The sequence below is a fragment of the Emys orbicularis genome, chromosome 12, assembly GCF_028017835.1.
Source record: "Emys orbicularis isolate rEmyOrb1 chromosome 12, rEmyOrb1.hap1, whole genome shotgun sequence".
Lineage (NCBI taxonomy): Eukaryota > Metazoa > Chordata > Testudines > Emydidae > Emys > Emys orbicularis.
Genome location: NC_088694.1, coordinates 5,781,529 through 5,807,375, shown reverse-complemented (window position 1 = coordinate 5,807,375; position 25,847 = coordinate 5,781,529). Strand labels below are relative to the sequence as shown.

At 48.8% G+C, this 25,847-nt stretch overlaps 1 protein-coding gene across 1 annotated transcript; it reads right to left on the bottom strand.

Moving 5' to 3' along the window:
• Nucleotides 1-356: 356 nt before the first annotated feature.
• EEF1A2 (eukaryotic translation elongation factor 1 alpha 2) lies at nt 357-24,127 on the bottom strand. The gene is made up of 7 exons (XM_065414262.1): nt 23,984-24,127; nt 19,456-19,635; nt 15,774-16,070; nt 5,928-6,078; nt 3,819-4,075; nt 2,551-2,785; nt 357-684 (listed from the first exon to the last, which is right to left on the bottom strand). The coding sequence occupies exons 1-7, from the start codon at nt 24,125-24,127 to the stop codon at nt 557-559; spliced, it is 1,392 nt and encodes a 463-aa protein (XP_065270334.1). The 3' UTR covers nt 357-556.
• Between the last annotated feature and the right edge of the window lie 1,720 nt (nt 24,128-25,847).

Here is a 25,847-nt window from a genome sequence, read left to right as displayed (position 1 = left end):
GCTTTAAATAATAAAGTGCTTCTGCTCGTAAAGCAGACAAGGAGCTGGGTCAGGACTTGTCACATTGCCAGTGTCACAGATGCTGTTGCCTTTCAAGATGGACAGCAAAGCTTGTCTAGCGGTTAGGAGACTTGCTTAGGCCTCGGGAGCCCTGGGCTCAAATCCCTGCTCTGCTACAGATTTTCTGTGGGACCCTGGGCAAGTCAAAATCAATTATTTGAAATCAATAGGTATTAGGTTCCTAAATATCTTGGAGGCTCTGAAAATGGGATCTCAGTTGCCCAGCCATACAATGGGGATAACAGACACACACATGCACACATACACTGTCACTGTGGATGTTGCACCAGTTTATTGGTAAAATTAACATGAAGCCTCACAAACGCTGGAACATGCTTTTCCTTTTAAAGAATTTCCACTGGACCTTAATGGTTAGCATCCAGTCGTTGACATATAAACTCTTACAAGCTGATGTGCACACATGCGCCTCAGGGAGAAGATGGCAGCATCCTGGTGACGGGGATGGTTTCTGCGCGATGCACTGGGAGCCTACAATTCATTTGCCAGCCTTTTGGGCCTTCTGGGCCGACTTGGTGACCTTGCCGGCACCACCGCTCTTCTTCTCCACGTTCTTGATGACGCCGACGGCCACGGTCTGCCGCATGTCGCGCACGGCAAAGCGTCCTGCGGGGTGGGGGGATGGAGAGGAAGGAGGTGGCATGAGAACAACAGGAGCATGTTGCTGTCTCTTTAACACTTGTAAAGCCCCATTTCAGATTAGACCTAGAAACCCCTTCTGACCAGTCCATGCCCAGAGCTGGCAACAGACTTTACCAGGCAGATGGTGATCAGACTAGAACAGAGGAGGAAGAACGGCTCAGTGGTTAAGGCACCAGCCCAGACAGGGGAGACCTACATTCGATTCCCTGCTCCAACAGATTTTGTGTACGATCAAGTCACTAAACGTCTCCAGGCCTCAGTTTCTCTCTGTAAAATGGGGACAATAGTCCTGCTTACCTCACAGGGAGTATGTCTGTTAACAAGTCTGAGGTGCTCAGATAGCACATAATGGGGGCCTGATAAGTACCTAAGACAGACCTGCAGTAAGGAGGGACAGTGGGCTGCCCTAGAGGGACAAGTCACAAGGCATCTTGTTCCACCAATCAGCAGGAGCTGGGCGTGTTGCACTCTGCCCCCCAGGGAGGCTATGAAGAGATCCTCATATTTACGGATGGCAGCTCCAGGCAAATGCCTCATTCAGAGCCCTGCACCGCCAAAGGAGCCCTGTGCGGCACAGGGATGCCCCCTGTGCTCTGAGATTTGTTTGCCAGCTCCTCCCTCTCACTCAGTGAAGGGGCCGTTCGGTGAGGTTGTCTGTCAACCCTCCAGGCGTGGCTGATTCAGGCCCCTTCAAGACTTATGCTATATTGGCTCAGGAAATGCCTTAAGGAAGGGCAATTCAAGGACAGCATGACCTTGATGCAGGTGCCTATCGCAGACCTCATGCAGTTCCTCCTTTGCTCCATGTAACCCTATTTCCTTAGGGTTTAGTGTGGCTGATTGAGAACCGGCCAAACAAACGTCAATGAAATTGAGAAAAACAGTGGATATTCCTGTCCATTCTACAACCAGTTCCAGATACTAAGCACCACGCATGTGGGCCACATGAGCCCTGCAATGCGATCCCACAGCTGCTCTCCTCTTAGATTTAGCTGAGACTACATATCCCAGCATGCAATTTGGCTGAGACTACAGATCCCAGCATGCAATTCTCCCTCTACACTCTAGTGGGGCTGTGTGAGGTGTGCACAGATTGCACCTTGCTATTAGCTGTATGAGCAGGTGCACTAAACTCTGTTCTAGGCAAATAAGCAAGGCCTGCAAGTTGCTACAGAGCTGCCAATCAGGCTCTCAATTGGGAAAGGTACATAAATACCACTTCACTGAACACTTACCCTATTACTGGTACTTCTGTCCTCTAAGCAAGGAATGAAGGGGATATGGGAATTGTTGCTGGACTAAGTAATCTAAACTCATTGTTATCATCAAGCTAGCCTTCGCACTGCGGCTCACTGAACTGAAGATTCTGTAATCACCCCGTTACTAAAATGTTACAAGAGATTTGTGCTGTGCAAGTTAAAGGATTACCACAAATACATCCTGGTGCACGACAGCATCCAAATGGATCTGCTTTAACACCTCCCCCTTTGCAGGAGCTGGGACTCCTTGCCCCAGAAAGATCCATCCCACTGAGTGCAGTAGCCTGTTCGCAGATGACACTTTGTTAGCTGCCAGGATTTGATTTAGACCAGAGAACCCCAAAAATTCACAACCCGCATCATAAACGCTATGTCAGCAGACTCAGAGAGACTTTAAGTAGCTCAAGTGTCTTTCCAGTTAGGGACCTCCTCACCCTGATGTGACACGTGGTTTCCGGGAGGTAACAACTGACCACGGCCTTGGAAATAACCAGCCCTGAGCCCCCCTTTTGTGGGTATGAAGAATAGGAATGTAAACAATGGGAGGTAAACAATGAACCCGTTGTCTCACCGAGGGGTGGGTACTGGGAGAAGCTCTCCACACACATCGGCTTCCCAGGGATCATCTCCACAATGGCGGCATCTCCGGATTTCAAGGATTTGGGGTTGTCCTCCAGCTTCTTGCCGGAGCGTCGGTCGATCTTCTCCTTCAGCTCAGCAAACTTGCAAGCGATATGCGCGGTGTGGCAGTCAATGACAGGGGAGTAGCCAGCGCTGATCTGGCCAGGATGGTTCAGAATGATCACCTGGAACACAGAACAAAACGGAGCTCGCCAGGGTACACTGAGGCGAAAACCGTGAAGGAAACCCCTTGCCGCTCCCACGCAGCCCAAGTACACAGTATGTTGTGGGGGCAGGGAGTGAAGATACTGCCATCTAGTGGCTGCCACTCAGTGAAAATAAGACAGACTTTCCTTACCAGCTCTGAGTTCTCCCTTAGCTTAAGCGCTAGGAGGCCTGTATTTTGGATGCTGATGGACCAGCGTTCTAGTCCCAGCTCCCTGGGCTGCATGTGAGCGAGAGATTCATCTGGTAATTGTATCATCTCTGGAGAACATCTGTTTGTTACAAGCCCTCTCCCGGCCCAGCCTTCATAAAGACCCATAGAACCTCGCCTCAGCTCCCCTGCCCTGATGGAGAAAGGCTGAAGGGGAAAATAGGACGGTTCTAACAAGCAGCAGTGGGGACTAGGGTCCATGAAAAGCCAACCATGCCCAGTTTGGGTTTAAACAAGGAAAGTAGAAACATGACGTAAATGACCTGAAAGGCTGGTATACACAGGTACATAAAAATCCCCGAAGTTTCAGCTGCATACATGGAATCCACTAGGCTACAATCCACTATGCTTGCTGTCCCTAAAGTGCTGAGTAATGTAGTACTGAGTAATGTTGCTGTGCACTGTTCAACCGCTGCTGTGTTCCACCCCAGAGGTGGCTACATTTCAGTAGTGGTGAAAGTGATTCTTATATCGCATGTAGATAGCTTGAACACCAGGTAGTTAAGAGCTCTGGGATCTTTCTGGGAGAAAGATACTACATAATTATAAAGCCTTCACCTCGAGCTGGCTGTGATAGTCTCTACCAGCCTCTCAGAAGTGCTGCTGCCTGGGGCAGCCCTTCCTGAGATGATCTTATCCATCCCGGCAACCTGATGTACCAATAGGCAGGCCTTGGGTTTGTTCCGTACCTGTGACCAGAAAGTCCCCAGCTTGTCCATGCATGCGCTGATGGATGTGACTCACAGACCCCTGTTACCTGATCACTGTTCAGTGCTGCTGACCTGAGACGTGAACTGCGCTGCCTCCTGGGGCGGGTCCGACTTGCTGTCCCCGCAGACGTTCCCGCGGCGGATATCTTTGACGGAAACATTCTTCACGTTGAAGCCAACGTTGTCTCCTGGCAGGGCCTCACTCAGAGCCTCGTGGTGCATCTCCACCGACTTCACCTCAGTGGTGATGTTCACTGGGGCAAAGGTCACCACCATGCCAGGCCGGAGGATCCCCGTCTCCACACGGCCCACTGGGACAGTACCGATACCTGCAAGGGAGGAGAGAGGAGGCGACATGAAGACAGCAGAGCTGAAAGCAATCAGCTTATATTCCCAGAGACTGTGGGCCAGACACTGGTGGAAAGCACTGGTCAGTGAAGCTATGTCAGTTTACACCAGCAGAAGACGTGGGACTATTTGCTTATTTACAGCCTAATCTAGAACCAAGGGGACAAGATCAGCTACCAGGGCCCCTAGCAATGCCTTGCTCTGTGCTGGATAAATGATACCCATTCAGTGCTTTGAGAAACCCTCTATAGCTCAAAGAAGGGACCTCATAGCCAGGACTAGCTGTGCAGCCCCTGGTCATCCGATAGAGGTTCCATTCTACCCATGTAAAGCCTCTTGCTTTAAATTCATAGGGACAGGAAAGAAATCTCCTGGCCTGAATATTGCTAAGTGCTTTCACAGCGGCCCTGACAACGCACCGGATACTTGCTCAGAATTAGTGCCTAGGTCCAGGGAGCGACAGAACGAGGAGGGTATTAACCAAAGGGAGGCTTTTTACCAACTTCCTCCATCTCAAGAGTTTGGAAAATTCCATGAGTTACGTAAGAAACACCAAGAGAAATGACCTTGCAAAGATGCCAGGAAGCCTGGCTGGATCTGTCCCCTCCTTGGAGTCAGTTCTCGTACCCCCCCGCGGTATTGTTTTCCTCCAAACACTCGTCTTACTCCATGGGAAAACCCTCTGTATCTGTTGCTCATGCCCTTGACTGGGACCCACTAACTAATGACCATGTGATCTGATGCGGCAGGTTAACGACTAAAAGCCCAGGCCGCAACAATGCACTTTAGGGGAGAAAAATTCAATCCATGCCTGACTTCCACACTGAGCAAGTCCTAGCTAGGGTGAGGGGAGGGGCTGCAAATTGATTGGGAGAGATTCAGCAGACATTGCCTTGTGCCCTAAGCAGGAGGGACTCCTGCAAGATATTTATATCCACCGAGACCTCAGTTCACCAGGGCAAAGGAGACAGTCTGGCTTAAATATCCCAGACACAGCTTGCCGGGTAGGCTAGCTAACACGATGTTACTGATTGACACAGGCAACTGGAAGGCACCTGACTCGGGGGGGGGGGGGGAAAGAGACCAGGTGCCAACGGGGCAGAGAAGGATCTCTCAAGGGCACAGGCTATTGGCTTGCCGATCTGACTTTTTCCTTCAGTGAATTTTAGTGCTTGTGCGACAGACAGCGCTGGTGACATCGGGGCATAGCGCCAGCGGGCACTGAGCAAACCTCCTTCCCCCAGCTCAGCCACAACACCTACCTCAGAGCCTCCTTGCTGTCCCGATCCTGGCGTCTAGCACAGTTTAGCCAGGGTACCTCCAACCGGGCCGTGCAGTGCCCGCTGCCATTCTGGCCTGCAGCTCCTGTTAAGCACAGACTGAGAGCTGGGCAAAGGTCGGTGGCCATTTTATGAGGCAGACACGTGTTCCTTGCGAGGAATCGTTAACATGCATTTCCTTTTGGGCCTTAGACCAGAATTCAGCAGACCCCTGTTTCCAGGCACAATCTGGCACCCACAACATTCATGCTCAGAAAATTAATTTTGGGTGCAGGTTGTGCCCCCAAAAGAAACATTCTGCAAATGCCTCCCTAAATCTCCAGCCTTGTAAAACTAGCCACCGATGGGTCTCTTTGCAACGGTCCTAACCCAATGTTCCCTTTAGCTTCTTCCAACCCTTATAGGTTTGATTTTGGGTGGAGTTTGCGAAGTCCAACTAAGTCAGCCCAATTAGACCTGGAAAATGTGGACAATAACTATGGGGGGGAATCTCTGGTCCAACCACCAGAGGGTGCTGTAATTAGGGAGAGAAGACAGCAATCGCTTTGCTCACCGCCGATCTTGTAGACGTCCTGAAGGGGCAGACGCAGAGGTTTGTCTGTAGGGCGGGTGGGAGGCAGGATGGTATCCAGAGCTTCCAGCAGCGACACTCCACTAGCATTTCCTTCCTTACGTTCTACCTTCCACCCTTTGAACCAAGGCATCTGGAGAACAAAAGGGCAGAAGCATGCACTGAGCGGGTCAGTTCTCTGCGGCAGAACCCTTCAGACCCAAAGTCCCATAGAAATGTTCCAGCAGGAGATGAGCACGCTAGAAGCCCCGTATCCACGTATGATTCTGGGACAGCCACTCAGCCACTGAATCTGAACCCCGTCTCCAGACAGAGAGGCTCATTTCTCTCCAGGAGAGCAGAAAGCTCTTTATTTGAGCTGGGGTTGCAGTCACCTGCTGACCTGTCTTAATCTGGCTCGACTCATTTAGCAAGGAGCAATCCTTCTGCTAGATCATCCCGTGTGTTAATCTAGATCTGCCTGCCTTAACTCACCAGCCGCTCCAGCAAGACCTCCCAGCCCCCATTCTCTCCTCTCATTAGGAGCAGCACACACCATATGTTAGCACAAGTAATCCAGTGACACAGCCTGCTGGGAGGGACAGACAGTGGACATGTTGGTCTTTTAATTCCCTTTGCATGCTGGGATATGCATGGATAGACTGTTCCCTCCACCCCCAAATCTGTCCCTATTCACCTTTGCCCTGATGACTCACTAAACCTCAGCCAGGGGCAGGTCCAAGCCTGCAGACTGCTGGACGCTCTAGGGAGGGGATGCCCCCTATTTTGCGACAAACACAACGGGCTCATCTACGGGCAGAGTTACAGTGGCTTAAACTACGGGTGCAACTTAAAATTGACATCATTAAATCAAGGCAAAAGTCTGCGTGGATCCTCTGAAAATTGATCTCAGCCTGAAGTCTGCTGATCAGGAACAGGGGTAAGCCAAGTCACTCTTAAACTGAAATAAAAGGCATCCGCGCAGGGGTTTGCTCGGTTTTACCGAGCTGGTTTAAAGCCAAGTTAAACGCATGCAACTCCAGTGTGTACAGAAGGCCAGAGAGGGGCATGCATGGGAGGAAAGAGGGAGAGGATGAAGAAAATGGTGAGATGGGCCATTGAGAGGAAAGTTTCTCAAGTTAGAGAGAGAAACAAAGATGGATGGAAGGGAGCGCTGAAGAGGAGGAAACGCAAGACAGGCGACCTCAGGGCAGGGCAGGGAAGGGAGCGCTGACGCAGAGGTGAATGTGCAAGATGCCTTCAAGTCTTGCCAATCTCTCAAGTACACGAGTCCACTCAAAGCAGCAGGTGGCAGTGACTGTTTAACTGCCTGATTTAATTGGCAGCTTGCTCCGGGCACTGCAGCTAAGCTCCCCCCAGACCTGAATGCCAAATCCTAGCAACCCTCGCAGGGCACCCTGCCAGGCAACTCCAGTTCATGCTTGCAATGCAAATCGAGACCATGGCTGGCTTCTGGCAGCAAGCGGCACGTTCCCAGACCTCCCTTCGCGTTTGGCTCCGTGGCCACCGACACAGAGACAGCGCGGCCCCCTGCCAACCGTGCAGGACAGAATTCCCAACCGTCAGCTCTAGAAAACAAAACTCTTCCAGGCGAGCTGCAGCAGCAACACCTCAGTTCAGCCAGCAGAGGGAGCTGAACCTTCGCGCAGGCCTCACACAGTCCATCCAATAGACAGCGGTGACACATACCATCCGGTTCCTTTAACCCTGACGTTAGGGGTAACCGGGAAAACCCAGCGAGGGGAGCCCAGGTCTTCCAGTGCATTCCGAGTGCCGGACTTCCTACCCTCCAGAGGGCTGTTATTTTATTATTTGCATTACAGGAGCAAACAAGGTCAGCCCCACTGTGCCAGGTGCTGTACAAACACTGGGAGAGGCAGCCCCTGCCCCAAACAGCTTACCCTCTGAAGGGACAACAGGCAGGAGGAGAAACAGAGGCACGAAGAGGGGAAGTGATTTGCCCAAGGTCACCCAGCCGCTCAGTGGCAGAGACACAGGCCTGCTGACTCTGAGCCCAGTACCCTCAGAAAACAGCCCATGCCCTCAGCTGGGAGTCACAAAGGAGAGAGACAGGAGAAGCAGGAGACATGAGTCACAGAGCTGAGTTACCAGGGCCTCATCCACCTCCCTCTGGAGAGGTGTCTACTGACAGGCTCCTGATTCGGAGCCAATGGCCACTCTAGGTGGGTGTTGACCCCCCGTGAATGTCAGAGCCGTGCCAGTCTGCTTCCCCTGTCACTTGGGAGGTCTCTGGGAGCTTCCACCTCTCGCTTCCCTGATGGCTTTGGGTGGGTGGAACAGCCCTCCGCTGCTCCCCATCGCAGAGTTCAGTGCAGGACATGCCGGGGGAGGAAGGATGTGAATTGGAGCCATTTCTGGGCTGCTTTAGCTCACACCGGGGACTGAGCTGTCTCCTGGTGGCTCTGGAATCTGGAAGGTGCAAAGGTAGCAAACAGGCACCTTCCTTCCCCCCCCAGCTCCAAGTTCAGCCCAGCCACATCCCAGGAGCTCTTAGTAAAACAAAACTAGCGGTAGGATGCTCTAATGGACAGGAACCAAGAGTGGTACCCAGAGCTCCCAAATTCAATTCCCTCTGCCACTGATTTGGGCATGCCACACAGGGCCCGATTCCCAGACATCCTGAGCACCTCTAGTCCCCACTGACTTCAATTGTCCTCAGGACTACTGAAAACTTGGTTAACTTCTCTGGCCTTCTCTACACTAGGAAAATTAGTACCAATGGGTTATAGCAATGGCCCTCAGAGATACAGCCCCACCAATGGTAGCAACAGCATAGGCCCTAGTGCAGACAGCGCTCCGTTTCATATGCTTGTGGCTGTACACTGGTCCAGCTGTACTCTTGATATATTACAGGCACTCCATGTTCTAATGTGACACCTTCTGTGTCAGAGGTTCCCTATCCATAAGAGGGCATCCCCACCTCCCAAAGGTCTTAGGTCTGTAAAGTGCTTTGAGGAGGTAGCTTTTCAGGGCAGGGACTGTCTCGTTGTTCTGTGTTTGCACAGTGCCAAGCACAATGGGGCTCGGATCCCTGACTGGAGGCCCTAGGGCTACTGGAATACAAATAACAAAGCACTGTATCTAAGCACTAAGTTCTATATTTCACACTATCTTGGCCTGATTCATCTCTGCTATACCAGTTTTCCCTCATGGTACTTTTAATTTACACTGGGGTAAGTGAAAGAGGAACCAGGCTCCCTGCGGTGTTGCCAGCTCTGGGTATCTGGTGTTTTTCGTAAAGCCCCAGCGCTTGGAGTCAGGTGATTCCATGAGAATCTCAGCGGGGTTTGTTTTGTTAAGTAAGTTTCCAGCAACTACACACCACACCACAGAAACACTAACCAAGGAACCAATCCCTGTAACAAACCCCATTGCCTACTCTGTGCTCATATCTACTCTAGCGACACCATCAGAGGACCCACCCACATGAGCCACACCATCACGGGCTCATTCACCTGCACATCTACTAATGTGATATATGCCATCATGTGCCAGCAATGCCCCTCTGCCATGTACATTGGCCAAACCGGACAGTCTCTACGTAAAAGGTTAAATGGACACAAATCAGACATCAGGAATAGTAACATACAAAAGCCAGTAGGAGAACACTTCAATCTCCCTGGACACTCAATAGCAGATTTAAAAGTAGCCATCCTTCAACAACAACAACCACCAAACAAAAACAAAAAAAAACCCCAAACTTCAAAAACAGACTTCAAAGAGAAACTGCAGAGCAACAATTCATTTGCAAACTTACCACCATTAATTTGGGCTTGAATAGGGACTGGGGGTGGTTGGCTCACTACAAAAGCAATTTTCCCTTTCCTGGTATTGACACCTCCTCCTCAATTATTGGGAGTGGACTACATCCACCCTGATTGAATTGGCCCTGTCCACTCTGGTTCTCCACATGTAAGGTAACTCCCTTCTCTTCATGTGTCAGTATATTTACGCCTGCATCTGTAATTTTCACTCCATGAATCTGAAGAAATGAGTTTTTTACCCACAAAAGCTTATGCCCAAATAAATCTGTTAGTCTTTAAGGTGCCACTGGATTTTTGTTTTTGTGGATACAGACGAACGCAGCTACCCCTCGGATTCTTTCCAGCCCTGGTTGTTCCACAGAAAAGCCTGAAAATGTGACTCCTCAAGGCTCAAAACCAAGATGCAAATAAAAAAGGGATTCTTTCCAAGCCAATCGCACGGTTTTGGGAGAGCTGCCTGGTGAGTTTTGCACCCTGCAGGTTGGCAGTGCTGCCTTGGAGCCCTGCTAGGGTGGCTGGAGGCAGGTGGGTTTTCCTCAGCACGTCTGCCCTCTCGGCACCTCAGGGCCGATAAATGAGTGAACCTTCCTCCGCATCAAAGCTGGGGACTTTGCACCTCCCAGGCTACAGAAACCTTTGGCTGAGACTGTGTGAGGCACCATCGCCATCTGGTGGACAGTCTCCTTCATTGCCATCACTGATATTCTCTCTGGCATTCCCCCCTGACAGTGACACCACCTCATAGATCATGGGACACCAGAAAGCACAGAACTGTCTACAGTGACATTTCTGCCCGACTCCCTCATTGCTAGCTCCTCTGCAGTTTCCTGCCCAGAACATTTCCAGTATTTAGGAGGCAGTTCAGTATCAGAATCCATTAGCTACTCCCCTAGGGGGTAGGATTGGGAGCCATCAGCAAGCAAAATGTCCCTTTAGCCAACAAAGACGGACTTAGGAAACTCTCCTATTTTCCCCAATCTTCACCCATGTCCACTTCCCAGCACAAACACGCTTGTCTCTACATACTATGGACGTTGCTTGTCCCCTATATCATCAGGGCTTGATTCTCTGCTGCCAGGCACTGTCACATACAGCTGGGAGTATGCAGGGCTGCCCTTCTGATCTGGTACCATTTCACACCCACTTCACACAGGCATCAACAGCAACACAAGTGCCAGGCAGCAGAGAAACTGGCTCTCCATGTGATGCTTCCCACCCGGCGCCTTCAGGCAGGGCAACACTCACAATCCAGGCCTGGCTCTGAAGTCAGCTACCCCTGATCGCCTTATGAATCGTCTCAGCTGTGGGGCTTTCTGCTGAGACAGGTGTATTCAGGCAGGGCGGAGGCATGGGATGGGAGGAGCTATACCATGGGAGGGACCCTGGGAAGAATTTTGGGGGCAGGGATGGCTCAGTGGTTTGGGTAGTGGCCTGCTAAACCCAGGGTTATGAGTTCAATCCTTGAGGGGGCCATTGAGGGATCTGGGGCAAAAATCTGTCTGGGGATTGGTCCTGCTTTGAGCAGGGGATAAGGGTTGGACTAGATGACCTCCTGAGGTCCCTTCCAACCCTGCTATTCTATGATTTCTATGACCCAGAAATTTGGGTGAGTCATTCTGGAATGCTCACACTCTAGCAAGTCCTCCACTGCCTTCTGAAGGATGCAGCATGAGGACTCCCACCATCTCTGCTTGGAGGGCCTCTTGTTGCTCCACCAGGCCCCTGTGCTTGCTTCCAGGTACCTAACCCCCACTGAGGCACCAGCAAAGAGCAGTGACTGCTCTCCACGAGGACAAGGCATAGCTCCATCTCCCATTTCCAGTGCCCCCGCCAGGGGCAGGTGCATTCAAGCCTTCTATTATATATATAAAAATAAAACACATTTTTACTTGACCTAGTTTGAGGGCCAAGGTTGGCTGGTGAGAATGGGATCCGCTCCTGGTGGTCAATGTCCAGGCATGGATGGGTTAAAAAACAAAAACAAAAACAAAAAACAAACTACAGAACGTGGCGGCTAGAGCCTATGCAGGTACAAAGCTGCTAACTGGAGACCATTCCCAGGCTGGAGTTTAATTTGTCAGAGAGAGAGAGGACTGACCAGCTGAAAGCAAGACCAGCCAAGCTGCATTTCTCTGTGCTGCACCCTTTGTGGCCTGGGCCTATAGGGCCAGAAGGGGCTGGTAGACCTGACCTCCTGGCTGCAGGGGCTTGTGGCTCTGGTAGACAGAGGATACAATAACCACACTAAGGAAAAGGCAGAGAGGACTGCTACCGTTGATTAAAATGGCTCAGCCTCTCCAGGAAACTGCACTGTTCCCAAGCCCACTCTGCTCTGGAAAGTGACTGTGCCTGGAGAAGCCTCTGCTTCTGTGCGGCAGGAAAGGTCGAAACCACAGTAGTTGGCAGCCAGCCCTGCACCTGCCTTCTCCTCCAGCCGGTGCAAGAGAGAACGAGCATCAGTTTCCAGATTGAGTTTCATGCCTTTGTCCAAACTACTGGCTGGGATGGAGAGAGCAATAGCCCAGCAGCCTCCAGTCACAGGACACGGTGTGATCACGGGCCCTTCCCAGGAACCACTCACTCCCACCCGGAAATTCAGGGAAGAAGCCCCAGATCCTTTAGCAGCTCATTCTGCAGAACTGCTCGGCAAATATTTCTAAAGGAGAGGAGCCTGGGGTGGGTGGAGGGAGTGTGAAGACACTGCCTGACCGGCGCCTCTTTCATTACAAATTAAACACTGCCTTCAGGGCTGTATCAGGGAACCGATCTTTAAAGGGGCGTGTTGCTCATCAGCTGGGCCCAAAAGAGCCTGATACCGGATTGCCAGCCACAGGAGTAAACGGCCTCTGCTCGAGCCACCTTCCCTGAAATAGGCTTCTAAGTGACAGAAAGCTGCAAGGGGAAGGGAAAAGCCAAGTTCGCATGCCCACTGAAATCCATTTCTCTACTAACTTCAGTGAGCTGTAGATCTGCCCCCGTTGTGTAGAACCAACAGAGGCCTAGGAATTGATGTTCAGTGGAATGCATTATATTTAACCCTTAAACTGATGGGCACATGCTAAATCAAGCAATCCACTGGCCCGTTCCAGAAGCGTTGGTCTGACAGCATGAGCAGTTAAACAAGGTCTGAATGGAAGCGGGGTACCAAGATGGCTGGGAGCGTAGCACAGAATCGTCTGCCGGCCAGTGTATGTTACTTTCGATCTCCTCACTGCTTCCAAAGTAGGAACCGGGGACTGGTCCAAAATGACGGTCTCACGAAGATCTCCTGCAGCAAATGCAGCCGGGCTGTGTCCTATTTTATTTGGATGAGGCCACTACATGGCATGGAGGAGAATGAAGCTGCCGTGGAGCTGCACACTCTGAGCATGTGACTGCCTTGTGCTTTAATGGAACCCAGCCAGAAAATGGGGGGTTAAAAAAAAAAAAAAATCAAGCCTTTACTGTAAGGGGGGAAAACCCAGATGCTGCTTCTCACTAGACCCCTCCTAGGAGAAGTGGCGGTAGGGGGCGCTAGTCTGATCTTTTGGGTAAGACATAAGACTGAAGTCCTGGTCATTTGCAGAGCCTGATCCTGCAAATTGTTGTGGTCACTGGCTGCAATCCAACAAAGTCAGCAAGCAAGGCTGAAGTCAGTGGCATTATTCATATGCTTAAAATTAAGCATGGGCTTAAGTGCTTTGCTGGATTGGGACCAGAGCGCTCAGCACCTTGCAACAGCTCATCACTCAGCCGGATTGAGCCAATGCTAAGGGTCTTGTGGTGCGTTCATCAGCGTAAGAGTGTTAAAATTCTACCCACCCAAGCTCCCGCTGCCATTTCAATTGATGGGGGCATTCTAATGTGCTGTTCAAACAGCTGCTGGCCACCCATCCCCGAGACAGCTGCCTCTGTCTGGCACGGGAAAGCTATTTCTGCACATAAGCTTGGCACAACCAAGGGGTAGCGTTTAGAAAATGCTATTTGGATGAATGGGGCCAGCCCACTCTCAAGTTAAAAAAAAAAAAAAAAAAAAAGTCCTGCGTGCTACAGCCTCACTCTGCACCTCCACCGCCCGACCTATTAATAGGAGGGTTGCTCAGTATCATCTTCCCAACCCAGCAACTGGTGACATTTGGAAGCCTGTCTAACTTGAATCTAGTCAAGAACCCCTGGTACTTTCCTTGTAGTGACCAAGACGGACCTTACCCCAGCTTCACGGGGAGAGGAAGAGACTCTCTAAAGTCCAAGGGGACAAATATTCTCTTCTAAATTAAGCCTGGTCCTCTTCTGACCAGTTTGTCCTATGGGGGCTCAATGATATTTGAATAACGTTTCATCGTTATAGGTGTAATTACAGCACATCCCTCCTTTAACCGAGGTACTTAGGATAATGTACCCGAGCACCTCACAGTCTTTATTTTCACAACAGCCCTGTTTGGAAGGACAGTGCTATTATCCACCTTCTTATAGATGGGGAACAGATGCACCAGAGAGGCTAAATGAAAGGCCAAGGTAACCCGGGGAGTCTGTGCCAGACCAGGGAATTGAACCTAGATCTTACAGGTGCCAGGTCACCAGCCCAACCACCGGACCCTTCTTCCCCTTGGGTTGTGGTTATTTTTTTCCACCACCAAAAAAACTTCACTATACAAGTGTCACTATCCTAGAAGACAGGCTGTCTGGCAAAGGTGTGCTGACAACTGCAGGAGGCCCCTACAAAGCCCTATTGTCACACCCGCCGGGGAACAGCTGCTGCAAGATTAAGAGCTTAATTCTCTTTTTATCATGGGGAACGGCAGCTTCTCTTCTCCTCCCATCTCGGCTGAGCAGAGGAGGGGGGGGGGAGTTAATTTTCATATTTTGATTTTGCCATGCAAAAAAAAAAAAACAACAACAACCTGTGGCCCCCAAGACATGCCATGGGGTACATCTGGGGAAGCCAAGAAGTGGTCCTGCCATGTGGCAGCGTACAGAACAGGCTCACCACTAGGTCATATACCTTATAGGGGAAGGAGCTGCTTCTGGTACAATAAACCATCCCTGAAATAGCTCGTTTCATTCTAGGTACCACATCATCAGAAAGGTATGGACAAAGCAGGTCGGAGGAGATCAGTGTGATGAAGGACTGATTTAGGAAGGAAGAGTGAATGAGCTAAATATGCACAGCTTGGGGAAGTGAGGGCTAAGGTGGGAATAGGAGAACAATGTAGCAATATGTCCAGGATGTACCTGTTGAGGAAGGAGAGGGATTCTCTAGCATAGTACATGGCATATAACTAGGAGGAATGGGAACAAATTTAGACAGAAAGGGACATTTAGAATTAGTGTTGGGAAATTCTTCCTCAGTTGGTCTCTGAATGGTTTCCAAAGGGGAGTGGTGAAGCTCCACTGTTTGGGTCATTTAAAACTAGAGTAGACATAACCCTAGCTAACGTCCTGTAACGAACAATCCTGGATGATCTGATGGACCATCACTTTCATGACTAACTTCTTGGAGTCTTGGGTTGCCTGAGTAAAGAGACTTATCCAGTGACACACACACACACACAAATCAATGTGTGGCTGCTGTATTGACACAGACACTTCTGGGAGAATTTCCCAATGCCTGATAGGCAGAAACTAGACTGAATAAAGGGAACCATTCCAAGGGCATGACCTAGTTTGTGTTATTTCACTGAACAAACAGTGCACAAAAACGTGTTATGCTCCCCCTGGGTTTGACAACCGCTTTGGATGGATCTGGTTGCTAGGAACCAAAGGCCTTCAAATTAAATCCCTAAGGAGAAGTCACTCAAATCAGCTCCTGCAGCTGTTTACACTTATCTGCCGTGGTATCAGTCCAACATAGGACGATAATCAGGACCCTGAACCCTAGGCCCATTTCATTTGGTCAGCTTGATTAAAGCTGTGGGACAAAGATCTATTTTTGCAACACAGGTCGTTTTGTATTACAGGGGTGCATGCAATTTGCATTCATTTTGCACAGCACAAAGGTCAACCTCAGCCTGGACTTGAGCAGCTTTGAAGAGGCAAGTCTAGCACCGCACCCACGCACACTTACATTGGGAGATGGCTCCAGCATGTTGTCCCCATGCCACCCGGAGATGGGCACGAAGGGGACTGTGGCAGGGTTGTAGCCGATCTTCTTGATGTAGGCGCTGACCTCCTTGACGATCTCATCGTAACGCTTCTCGCTGTACGGCGGCTCTGTGGAATCCATCTTGTTGATGCCCACAATGAGCTGCTTGACACCCAGCGTGTAGGCCAGAAGGGCATGTTCACGGGTCTGCCCATTCTTGGAGATGCCAGCTTCAAATTCACCTACGCCAGCAGCAACAATCAGCACGGCACAGTCAGCCTGGGAGCAAGACAGACATGAAGCAAATTAGGTGTTGCTGCCAACCCAAAGGAGATCTGTCCTCCGCTGCTCTGTCCTTGGTTCCTCTTGAGTGAGAAGGTTCATAATAACCTCTCCATGCAGGTTCCCTTTCTGACCTGACTGCTCCCACTAGCCTACATGATAAGTAACAGCATCCTCATCTTGAAAGCAAGCCTCCTCTTTCCCATCCTGCCAAGCCAGCTCTGCCCTATTAGGAAATTATTTGCTATTGTACTAGGGAGAGAGGATGATCTTGCGGTGAAGGCCATAGCCTGGTACTTGGGACTTCTAGGTTATGGTCCTGCTTTTGCCATAGGTGATCTTCAGCAAGTCATTTATTCTTTTATTCCTCAGTTCCCTATGTGTAAAATGGGGCTAATAATACTTTCCTACCTCACAAAGGTGTTGTAAGGGCAAGTTCATTAATGCATGTGCAGTGCTCACCTGCTAGTGACTGGGGGCCACCTAGGAACCTAAACGGTTTCTCAGACCCTATTGATCCTTTCAATCTCTCGTTGCTTGTGGGTAGCTGCCCAATGCACACCGGAATAGGGTGAGCCTGCTCCTATCCAACACTTCTCTCTGCGGTGCTCGTCGAGGATTAAATACTGCTCCTAATTACATCAGTGGGAGTATTGCCACGGATTTTAATAGGCCCAAAATGAGTACTCCTGAGTCTCTCGAGACAGGCATTGTCTGAGCAGGTGCTACTGAAACTCCAACCCATATAACTCGTGTGCCAATTGTGCTACGCCAGACTGCCAGTTGAGCTTGGTCTTATGACATGGGCTGGGGACCAGGACAAGACCATCCAACTCGAGTTCACAGCAGGGGCCTGATCTAATGCCCATTGAAGCCAATAGAAATCTTCCAACTTACCTCAATGGACTTTGGATCAAACCTCATGTGCACAAACCCAGCATACCATTATCTATCCCCGCTACCAGGCAGGAGTTCTCTCATGACCACGTTCCCTCCTCCGCTACATATAGGGACTACAATGGAAGCTGCCTGCAAGCATGAGAAGGCAGTACATGACCCCAGCTGAGCATCACGATACTAATTTCACAGGACATAGGTTATCTAACTCCACGTTGTCACATTTAGGGCTCATCCAACTCCCAGTGAAATCAATGGGATGATCCTTGTTGTCTAAAACGGGACCCAGATGAGTTCTGTACGCTGAGCGGCAGAATGGGAGAATGTTAGGGATCAAGGCAAAATTCATCTTCCTAACTGCAGTGGGTCACTTTGTGAGACCGAAAAGCTGCAGAAAAGGCTCACCTGGGATTCCCATTTAGTCCAACAGAGACCATGCATTTCGTGTCACGCAACCAAGTGTTGCCAGCCACCATTTCCCGCTCGCAGGTGGACCTCGACGACTGCTATATTTTGTCACAGCGATCTAGAGAAGTAGCTCCAGGGCCTGAACTGGAGAGTTGCTAACCACAGCAGGAGTTTGCAGCTGCTCAGCGCCGCTCAGAAGCAGGCCTGTGGTAGGGACTGCAAGGTGGTGTGTGATTCCCAAGGCACCGCAGCCCAGTTTTGCTCAGGGAGCACTGCTCGCTTTGAATATTCATCCTTCTCAGGCCAGTCCAAACACTGGTGAATGGCCCCGTCCCCAATACCACCTAAGCCCTCGCTTTCCGCTGCTATTCCTAAACAGCTTGAGCTAGCTGCACTTCTACAGCTCAGACAGCGGATCAGCAGCATCCCGAAAATGAACTGCAGCTGGCTCGTATTCAACAAGGGCCCCTGTATCTCTGTGCGATGCCGCCTGTCTACATCACCAATGGGCATTCATCACGATAGGACAACAGGAGTCCTGGGTTTCTACGTGACAGTGTTTTGCAGGGGTATTGCTTGCTCAGACCAACAGTTCTGGGGCTAGCACAATGCACCAATGAATGGTAAGACCCAGGTTCAAAGTTACCACCTTGCTTTCATGCCTCTGTTCTGGCAGCAGCTGATGGTGTGATAAGGGGGAAGCTACCACCAGCCTCCTGGAAGGCAAGTGAGGAGGGCCATTCTGCACTGATCTCGAGCACACACACACACCCCCAATGGCTATCTTAAGAGTAGCTGCTAGAAGTCTCAAAGGAGGCCTCTAGCTTTCTCAGCTATATGGTCAGGTCCCACCTGGTGGCTGTGGCAACATGATGTGCAGGTCAAGGAAAAGCCCTCCCTCACTGGGAGCCCCAAACTTCATCCCACCTTCCCCACCCCCTCAACAAAAACTATATGCAAACCCATCCGCTTCCAACTGAGGGGAGCCAGGATTAAGAATTTTCCTCCTTGCACTTGGACGGCCAAAGGGACTGAGGACACACCCTGATGCCACTCCTGCTTCCCAGGCTGCTCCTGCTAGAACCCAGCCCGTACACTCTCTCCTTTGGGGTGAGAATGTACAAGGACCACGCTATGTTCTTCAGTGCCATCAGCCATTTGATTATAAAGGGGGTGACTCGAGTGGGGGATTAGGAGCCACGACTCCTGGGTTCTGCCCTTTGCTCCGTTGATGATGCTTGGTCACTCTAGATTACCAGCGTATCTGCCTCTGAAATGAGTCTAATGACATTATGCGTCGCTTCGCAGCATTGTGAGGGTCAGTTAATTAATAACACTTTGCGTTTCGTTAGCAGCTTCATCCGAGGATTTTAAAGCACTTTACTGACCTGAATTATTACTATGGGATTCCCTCTCCCCTTGCCCTTTCCCACCCTCTGGCTGCAGAGAGTTCTGTAACCGCTGTTGGCCATGGAGGGACAGTTAGCTCAAACTGGGAGGAAATCAAAGGGGGGAGGAGCTTTGAGATTAGTGGGTGGGCCTTGCCAGACACAGAAAGGCCCCATGCACATTGGTTATCAGTGAGTGTTTCTACGGCACACTGCACTGCCACCATGGGAAGGAAGTTACTGGGCTCAATACTGGGGCAATGGCATGAAATTTAATGGCCTCTGATATACAGGAGGTCAGATCTAATGGTCCTTCTGGCCTTAAACTCTATGAAACATTAAGTTGCAGCTGGGGTTGCACCGCTATGCATTCCAAATACAGAAGGAGGTTGTGGGTTTGGCATTTCTGGATTTTTTTTTTTTTTTTTTTAAATGGTGCAGCATGATGTGCAGATGAAAGAGCTTCCAGATTGAAACAAACTGGATCTGCTGGATTCTGAAATGAAGTCTGGTAGATAAGAAACCCCCCAAGTTAGGGTTTCAAAAATATGCACGGGCACCCCCATCCATCCTGCACCCCAGGGTGTCACCCAGCTGCCCTGTCCCCTTCCCGGGTGCCGCCCACCAGCACGGCACATTTTCACTTTTAAGTCCTGCAATCCTTCTGCTCCTCCTCTCATTGTTCTCACCTGTGAGGTTCCTGTGATCATGTTCTTGATGAAATCTCTGTGGCCCGGGGCATCAATGATGGTGATGTAGTACTTGGTGGTCTCAAACTTCCACAGGGAGATGTCAATGGTGATCCCACGCTCGCGCTCAGCCTTCAGCTTGTCCAGCACCCAGGCGTATTTAAAGGAGCCTTTCCCCATCTAGCAAGTGATTAAAAGAAAAGAGGAGAGCACCTGATGAGAAGAAACCTGAGCCCAGAAACAGGGTCAGCTCATGATGCGGCATCCCAGTAACCTGCCTTCACGAGCTCAGATACCCAACTAGGGAGCAAAGCTGCAAACATTAAAGACAAAACCCTACTGAATTCAATGGCAGCAGGCCCAGGTCCTTAATCTGTCTTGAAGGAAATATGCTCTTCTTTCAGGCAAACAGGACATGATAGTAAAGAATTATGGTGCAATACTGGAAAAATCTATGACCCAGTATTGCTGGCTATTAGGTGAAACTGTGCAACATTGCTGGCTAACAGAAAACGCTGTTTCTCAATCCAGAAGTCCAGGTGTTGGTGTAGTCAGCCAATAGTTGAAATGAACACCACCACAGTATAATGCCGGATAGATTAAATCAGTGAGATGATGGGATATTGTTGGCTGCTGCGTAAAAGAGCAATGTGATGTTCCTAATTGGTGGATGAATTCACGGGCAAACCTATGCTATGATATTGCTGACTAATGGATGAAATCGTGGCCAGAGGTATCCAATGCATAAAACCATGCTGTGTGGGGCTAATCAAAGTAAATACCACCATGGTGTGACAGGCCTTGCTCATAGGTAAAGTCATGCTGTGATTTTGTAGCTAATGAGTAAAATCAGGTTTTCTTTGTTGTATTGCTTGTCAATTTAGCATTATGTCCACATATTAGCTCACTACCTGTGTCTCCCCCTTATGTCTCAATCTACATATATTCATATAGTTGGGGAAGCCACTAAATTAGGTTTTGCCATGTGTTGGGTCCATCTTCCTCCCTCTGGCCTTTTCTGATGCCAAATCTTGATCAGAGCCTTCTGAAATCACACCAGTAGGGGGAGCTGCTCTTTCCCCTCCTGGATTGGAGTTGTGTGCATCCCTCCCCAAGTGTGAACCTTCTACCAATGAAAATGAAGTCTCAGAGAGAGGGGTGGGGAGAACTATCCTGCAATAGGCTCTCTGACTGAGATGCACTGTAGTTACTTGGTTGTTGCCTGGCAGTGCTTGCAGAAATAAAGGTGTTAATGCTCATGGATATTCCGGTCTTTAAAAACACCTGAAATATTCTACATCGAAAAAATAGACCTTATCTAGAAAATTAGGTCATTTGCCATGGCATGTTTCGCCACTTCCTATGTAGTTCTCAAGAGCATAGCAAATGCCATAGCAGATTCATCTAGTCCAATATCCTGTCTACAGTAGTAATCAGTACTAGATGCTTCAAAGAAAGGTGCACCAAACTTCATATGGGGCAATTATGGATGATCCACCCACAGTGGAAGTTTCTTCCTAACCACAGGCTGTTAGTGGTTGCTTGTGTCCTGAAATAGGAGAGTTAATATTGCTGCATAAAAATGTATCCTCTCTAACTTAACTGTGGATGTTCTGCTACTGTGTTGTTAGGTCCATGGCCATCAGAGTCAATGGAAAGTCTCCCATTAACTTCAGTGGACACTGGATCAAGCCCTTAGACAGCTGCCATGTTCCATCCTAGAGATAGAGACGTGATTCCCCTGGGCACGATTTGTGGAGTACAAATTATTAATGGAGTGCAGACTGCTTACACAGATTTATCTTGGGAATGACTTTGCAGCTGGCTACAGAGGGTGATGGGCATAGTCCTAAAATAGTTGAAAAACCTACTCCTTGCTACATGGAAATAAACTGCCACACCGAGCAAACAGAAAGCCTACCTCTTCTGAATAGGTAGGAATGAGTTTCCATGCATTTCTAAAGGTGCATCTTCACATGTCCTTAGCTATAGGTTGGTGGCACTGGAAAAAGCTATACAAAGAAAGGAAGGTCCCAAGCAGTCCCTGTGTCCTTACAGCTAATTTACAAGGAATTCAGATTATAATCGGGATCTGAGCAAGTGCTAACAGTTTAACTTCTTTCAAGCTTGCATACTTATTTGTCTAGCACATTATTACAAATGGAAAAGGACAGGGGTTATTCTTACTGCAAATAATTACAGTTCGAAATAGTGTGGCTATATCAGAGAAAAGTACCAGAGAAACTGCTTTACCTAGTGGAATTTATTAACAACAATACATAGATCTCATAGCACTTTTCATACAAAGTACTTTGCAAGAGACGGTATCAACAACCCCATTTCATAGATGAACAAACTGAGGCATAGTGTGAGGAAGGTCACAGGTAGAGCTGAGAAGAGACCCCAGGTCTCCGGGCTCACAAACCACTGCTCTGCTTGCTTAACCATGCTGCCTGTCAAACTGTATCCTCCCAGAAGAGCAGACTGGGATTTGAATCTAGTCTGAACGTATTTGGGACAGTTCTTACCCTCATCTCTATAGACTATACCTTCAACATACAACTGTGCCTTCTTATTTGATACCTCAACATTCCTCCCCACTCAGAAAAACAGATGATTGAGAATTATCAAAGAGAGAGGGTTATTTGCTTACCCCCCCCCCCAAAAAAAGGGGGTCTGAATCACACTAAAACTTACAATGTCATGCATAGCTTGAGGACAAATGTGAGCCTTTATTTAACAAACAGATCCCCTCCCACCCCCCCGCCATCCCCCAGGTCCCTTTCACTGGGTATATTCAGTTACCCAGAACTGGTGTAGAAAAAAACCTGTATTATCTAGCTTTACACAATAACTCCACTGTTAAATACCAGAAACTGCCTGATATTTCTCAATTAAGCTAAGCATCAAGGACAGTTATGTTCTGAGATCAAAAATAATGAATAAAGAAACCTTCCAAGCTACTACAACCTCTGTGCTCTAGTGAAATAATTCTCTCCTTAAAAAAAAGGAGAAAAGATAAAATAGTACCGGGAAAGGGGGGGGGGGGGGAGAGAAGCAGTGGTGGTTGTCATTTTGTTTTGTTTTTTTATTCATGCAGGCCTCCATTTCCTCCTAATGCAACTTAGTGAAAGAAAACCCCCTCCACAGCCCTGCATCAGAAAATGGAGTCTGGAAGCTCAGTCAATAGGCTATTAATAGCAGCTTCTAGCCCCTGCATAGTCTGGCAAGTCAGTGAAAGTGTCCGTTCAATTCAAGTGGCTGCAGTCACATCTAGAACAACCTAATTATACTGCGTCTCACTCATTGGTACAGGACAAAAATATCTACGAGAACAGCACAGTCCATTTTAAAACAGTTTAGACACAGGATGCAGCTCTTGCTGAGAGAGCTGCAAAGGGAACTGATGACAAGGTAGAGAAAAAGGTGGTTTATCCTGGATGTTATTCCGTAAATGCAAAGGGTTAAGAGACAATCAGCAAAATGTCTATTCAAGACTGGCAGCTCTAAAAATGCTGCCATTTTTGTATATTACACATATTGAATTTTATAAAGAAAAATCAAAGCATATATGCATCAGACAGATTTATGATGGCCACAGACCTTTTGAAAAATGCATCAAGGCTCCTAATGGTTCATTTCACTAGAATTTACCATTGCCACGTTCTGAGCTCATTTAATTTAAAAATGTCATTCTGCAAAGGTATTTCTTCCCTTTCACTCTATGCATCTTCTCTTGTTATATGCTTTGGCTTTGTATGTTCTATGGTGAAAGCCAGATAAATGCATTTATTATTATGCTGCTATTATTATCGTCTTTATAAAAGAGAAATCATAAAATTAAATGAAGTACACATATTTCAGACCAGATTTTCTACTTTGACAGCTACTGTCAAAACTACACACAAGATCCCAAACCCAAGAATGTAAATCGGTTTTACCAGACTGGATCAGACCATCTACCCAGTATCTAGTCTCCAACAATAGCCAAGACCAGCTGTTTCAGAGTACAATGCAAGAAATCCTAGAGCAGGCAATAATGGAATCATCTCTTCCTAGGGAACACTTCCTTCTAGCTCCCAATATTTAGGTGTTGGCTTATGCCCTAAAGTACAAGCATTTATCTCCCTTCCAGAATCTTTAAAAGAATAAAGTTATAATATGTTATCCCTGTAAATCTCCCATATATCTCTCAAATCATGCTCAACTCTTACCCGCATTGATATAATGTGGCAATGAGTTCCACAGCCAACTGGAAGAGCCAGAGAAAAGGGTGCAAAATGTCCTCTTTTACCAAGGCCAGAAGAGTTGGAAAGGCCCAGAGGCAAAAGGATATTGAGAGAATAGGAACAAAGGAGGGCAGAGGAGTAGAGGGAAGGTTGAGGAGGGGCACAGGAAGAAGGGAGGAAATGTAGGGAACAATCCTGCACTGGCAGGGGATGGATTGGATGATCTACAGGGCTTGTCCATCACTCATTTGCTGAGGAGGGGACAAAGGGGAAGGCACGGGAAGGGTCAGAGGCCTCACCTCAGCAGCTTCCTTTTCAAATTTCTCAATGGTCCTTTTGTCAATGCCCCCACATTTGTAGATGAGATGCCCAGTGGTGGTGGATTTCCCAGAGTCCACATGTCCAATGACGACAATGTTGATATGTGTCTTCTCCTTCCCCATCCTCTTGGGTTATGTTGGAAAGGGCTGACGCTAAGCAAAGGAGCGGAAGAACAGCTGCGTTTTTTTGTGGAGGCTGGGGAGAGACAAACAAGAACATCAAAAGAGTCTGACAGCAACAGCAACAAGACCCAGGGCAACCAGACCTTCCCAGCAGCTTCACCCAGGCTGAGTCTGACGGCCACAATGACAACACTGTTTAGCTATTTAGACATATTTTTACCTTCTGCCTCCTGAATTAAGGCACACTCTCCCCAGATACCAGCAAGCTAGATGTAGGCCAGACATAGTCAGGTTTGTCTGTCCACCTCCCTTTTTTGTAGCAGGGATGGAGCCTGCCTGCCTCTGGAGTTGCTGTGGCGGATGCTAACTCCACTCATTTTCTATTTCTGTATGCTGTGTAAACCCTTCCAAGCCCCATGCAAGTCACCATCTTTTCAGCCTTTGCGAGCAAGCCAAAGATAGGTGATGAGACTGCTCGTTCAAAGTGACACGTCATAGGGGCCTCAAACATATGATCCTAGTTAGCCCTTGAAACCCTGCCAGACCGACAGCCTCACTTACAGGGGGTTGTTACTGATTTATTCCTGGTGCTTCTGTGTTAAAAATTCCAGTGATTTCTAGGCACTGCCTCCATTTCACGCACTGCTCTGCTCTCCGAGGAGCTCTCAGGCATCCATTCTTGTCTCGGCTTGTCTCAACAGAGGTCTTCTAAGATACTCAGTTCCTTTCTGGTTCCCCATGGACTGAAATCTCCCAAGGAGCTCATGGTTAGGATGACAATATGGTGCCCACAAAAGGGAACAGCCAAAAATAACCCATGCTCAGCCCTCTCCCCGAAGGTGAAATGGAAGCAGCCTGGGAGCTTCCAGAAAACTCAGCAATGCCCATCAGAGCATGCAGTAGCGACTTTTCTTCCACACATTAAGATAAAATTGAAGAAGAGGTATAGAAAGAAGGTATAAAAGCAATACATCCAGCTATCTGCCTCAGCCTCCCACAGGACCCTGGAGCGCTGCACCTGCTATAGTAACTGTGCAGAATAGGAGCCTAGTCCATTGCCTAATAAAAACTAATTTCTTTTATCCACCCTTAAAGTTAAAAGCGGTCAGGGAAAGTTTGCTGGTATAATACAGATTCCATCATGCACTCAGTTATATCCCCTGAGACAGGAGCAAACCCCTCCACCTTTTTTACCCTTCATGGACCTGGCTCGTTTCATTAAATCAGTTATGCTAATGCACATTATAAGCCAACAAAAATGAATGCAGCTCTTTCGAGTGGGTGCATCCCACATCCTCCAGCTGCACTACATTCAAGATAAGCAACCTCCAATGGTTTCAGAAACCTCTCGACCATATTGTTTTCAGGGTTAAAGATGCTAAGTGCCTTTATTTACAAGTAGGTAGGAGGGTCAAGCATCTTGGGCTGGAAAATCTAGTTCTGTGCAAGCTCTGCGAACGGTCAAACCCCCCCATACAGCACCTGATGGAGTCTGGTGACACAGCCTCCCTTTCTCTGCCCCTCCCTCCGGGTTATTTTTAAACCCGGACTGGGCTAGTTCAAAGCAGTTATGGACTATTCTTCCATTTCTTAAGCCTTTCCTAGCACCCGGCATGCTGAATTCTACCCCAAATTTTCAAATCCAGCCCCCTTTTCCGAGCGATCTGCAAATCCCAAATGTAGGCATGTCTTCCCTCCCTTTCCTTGGGGGTGTCACCAC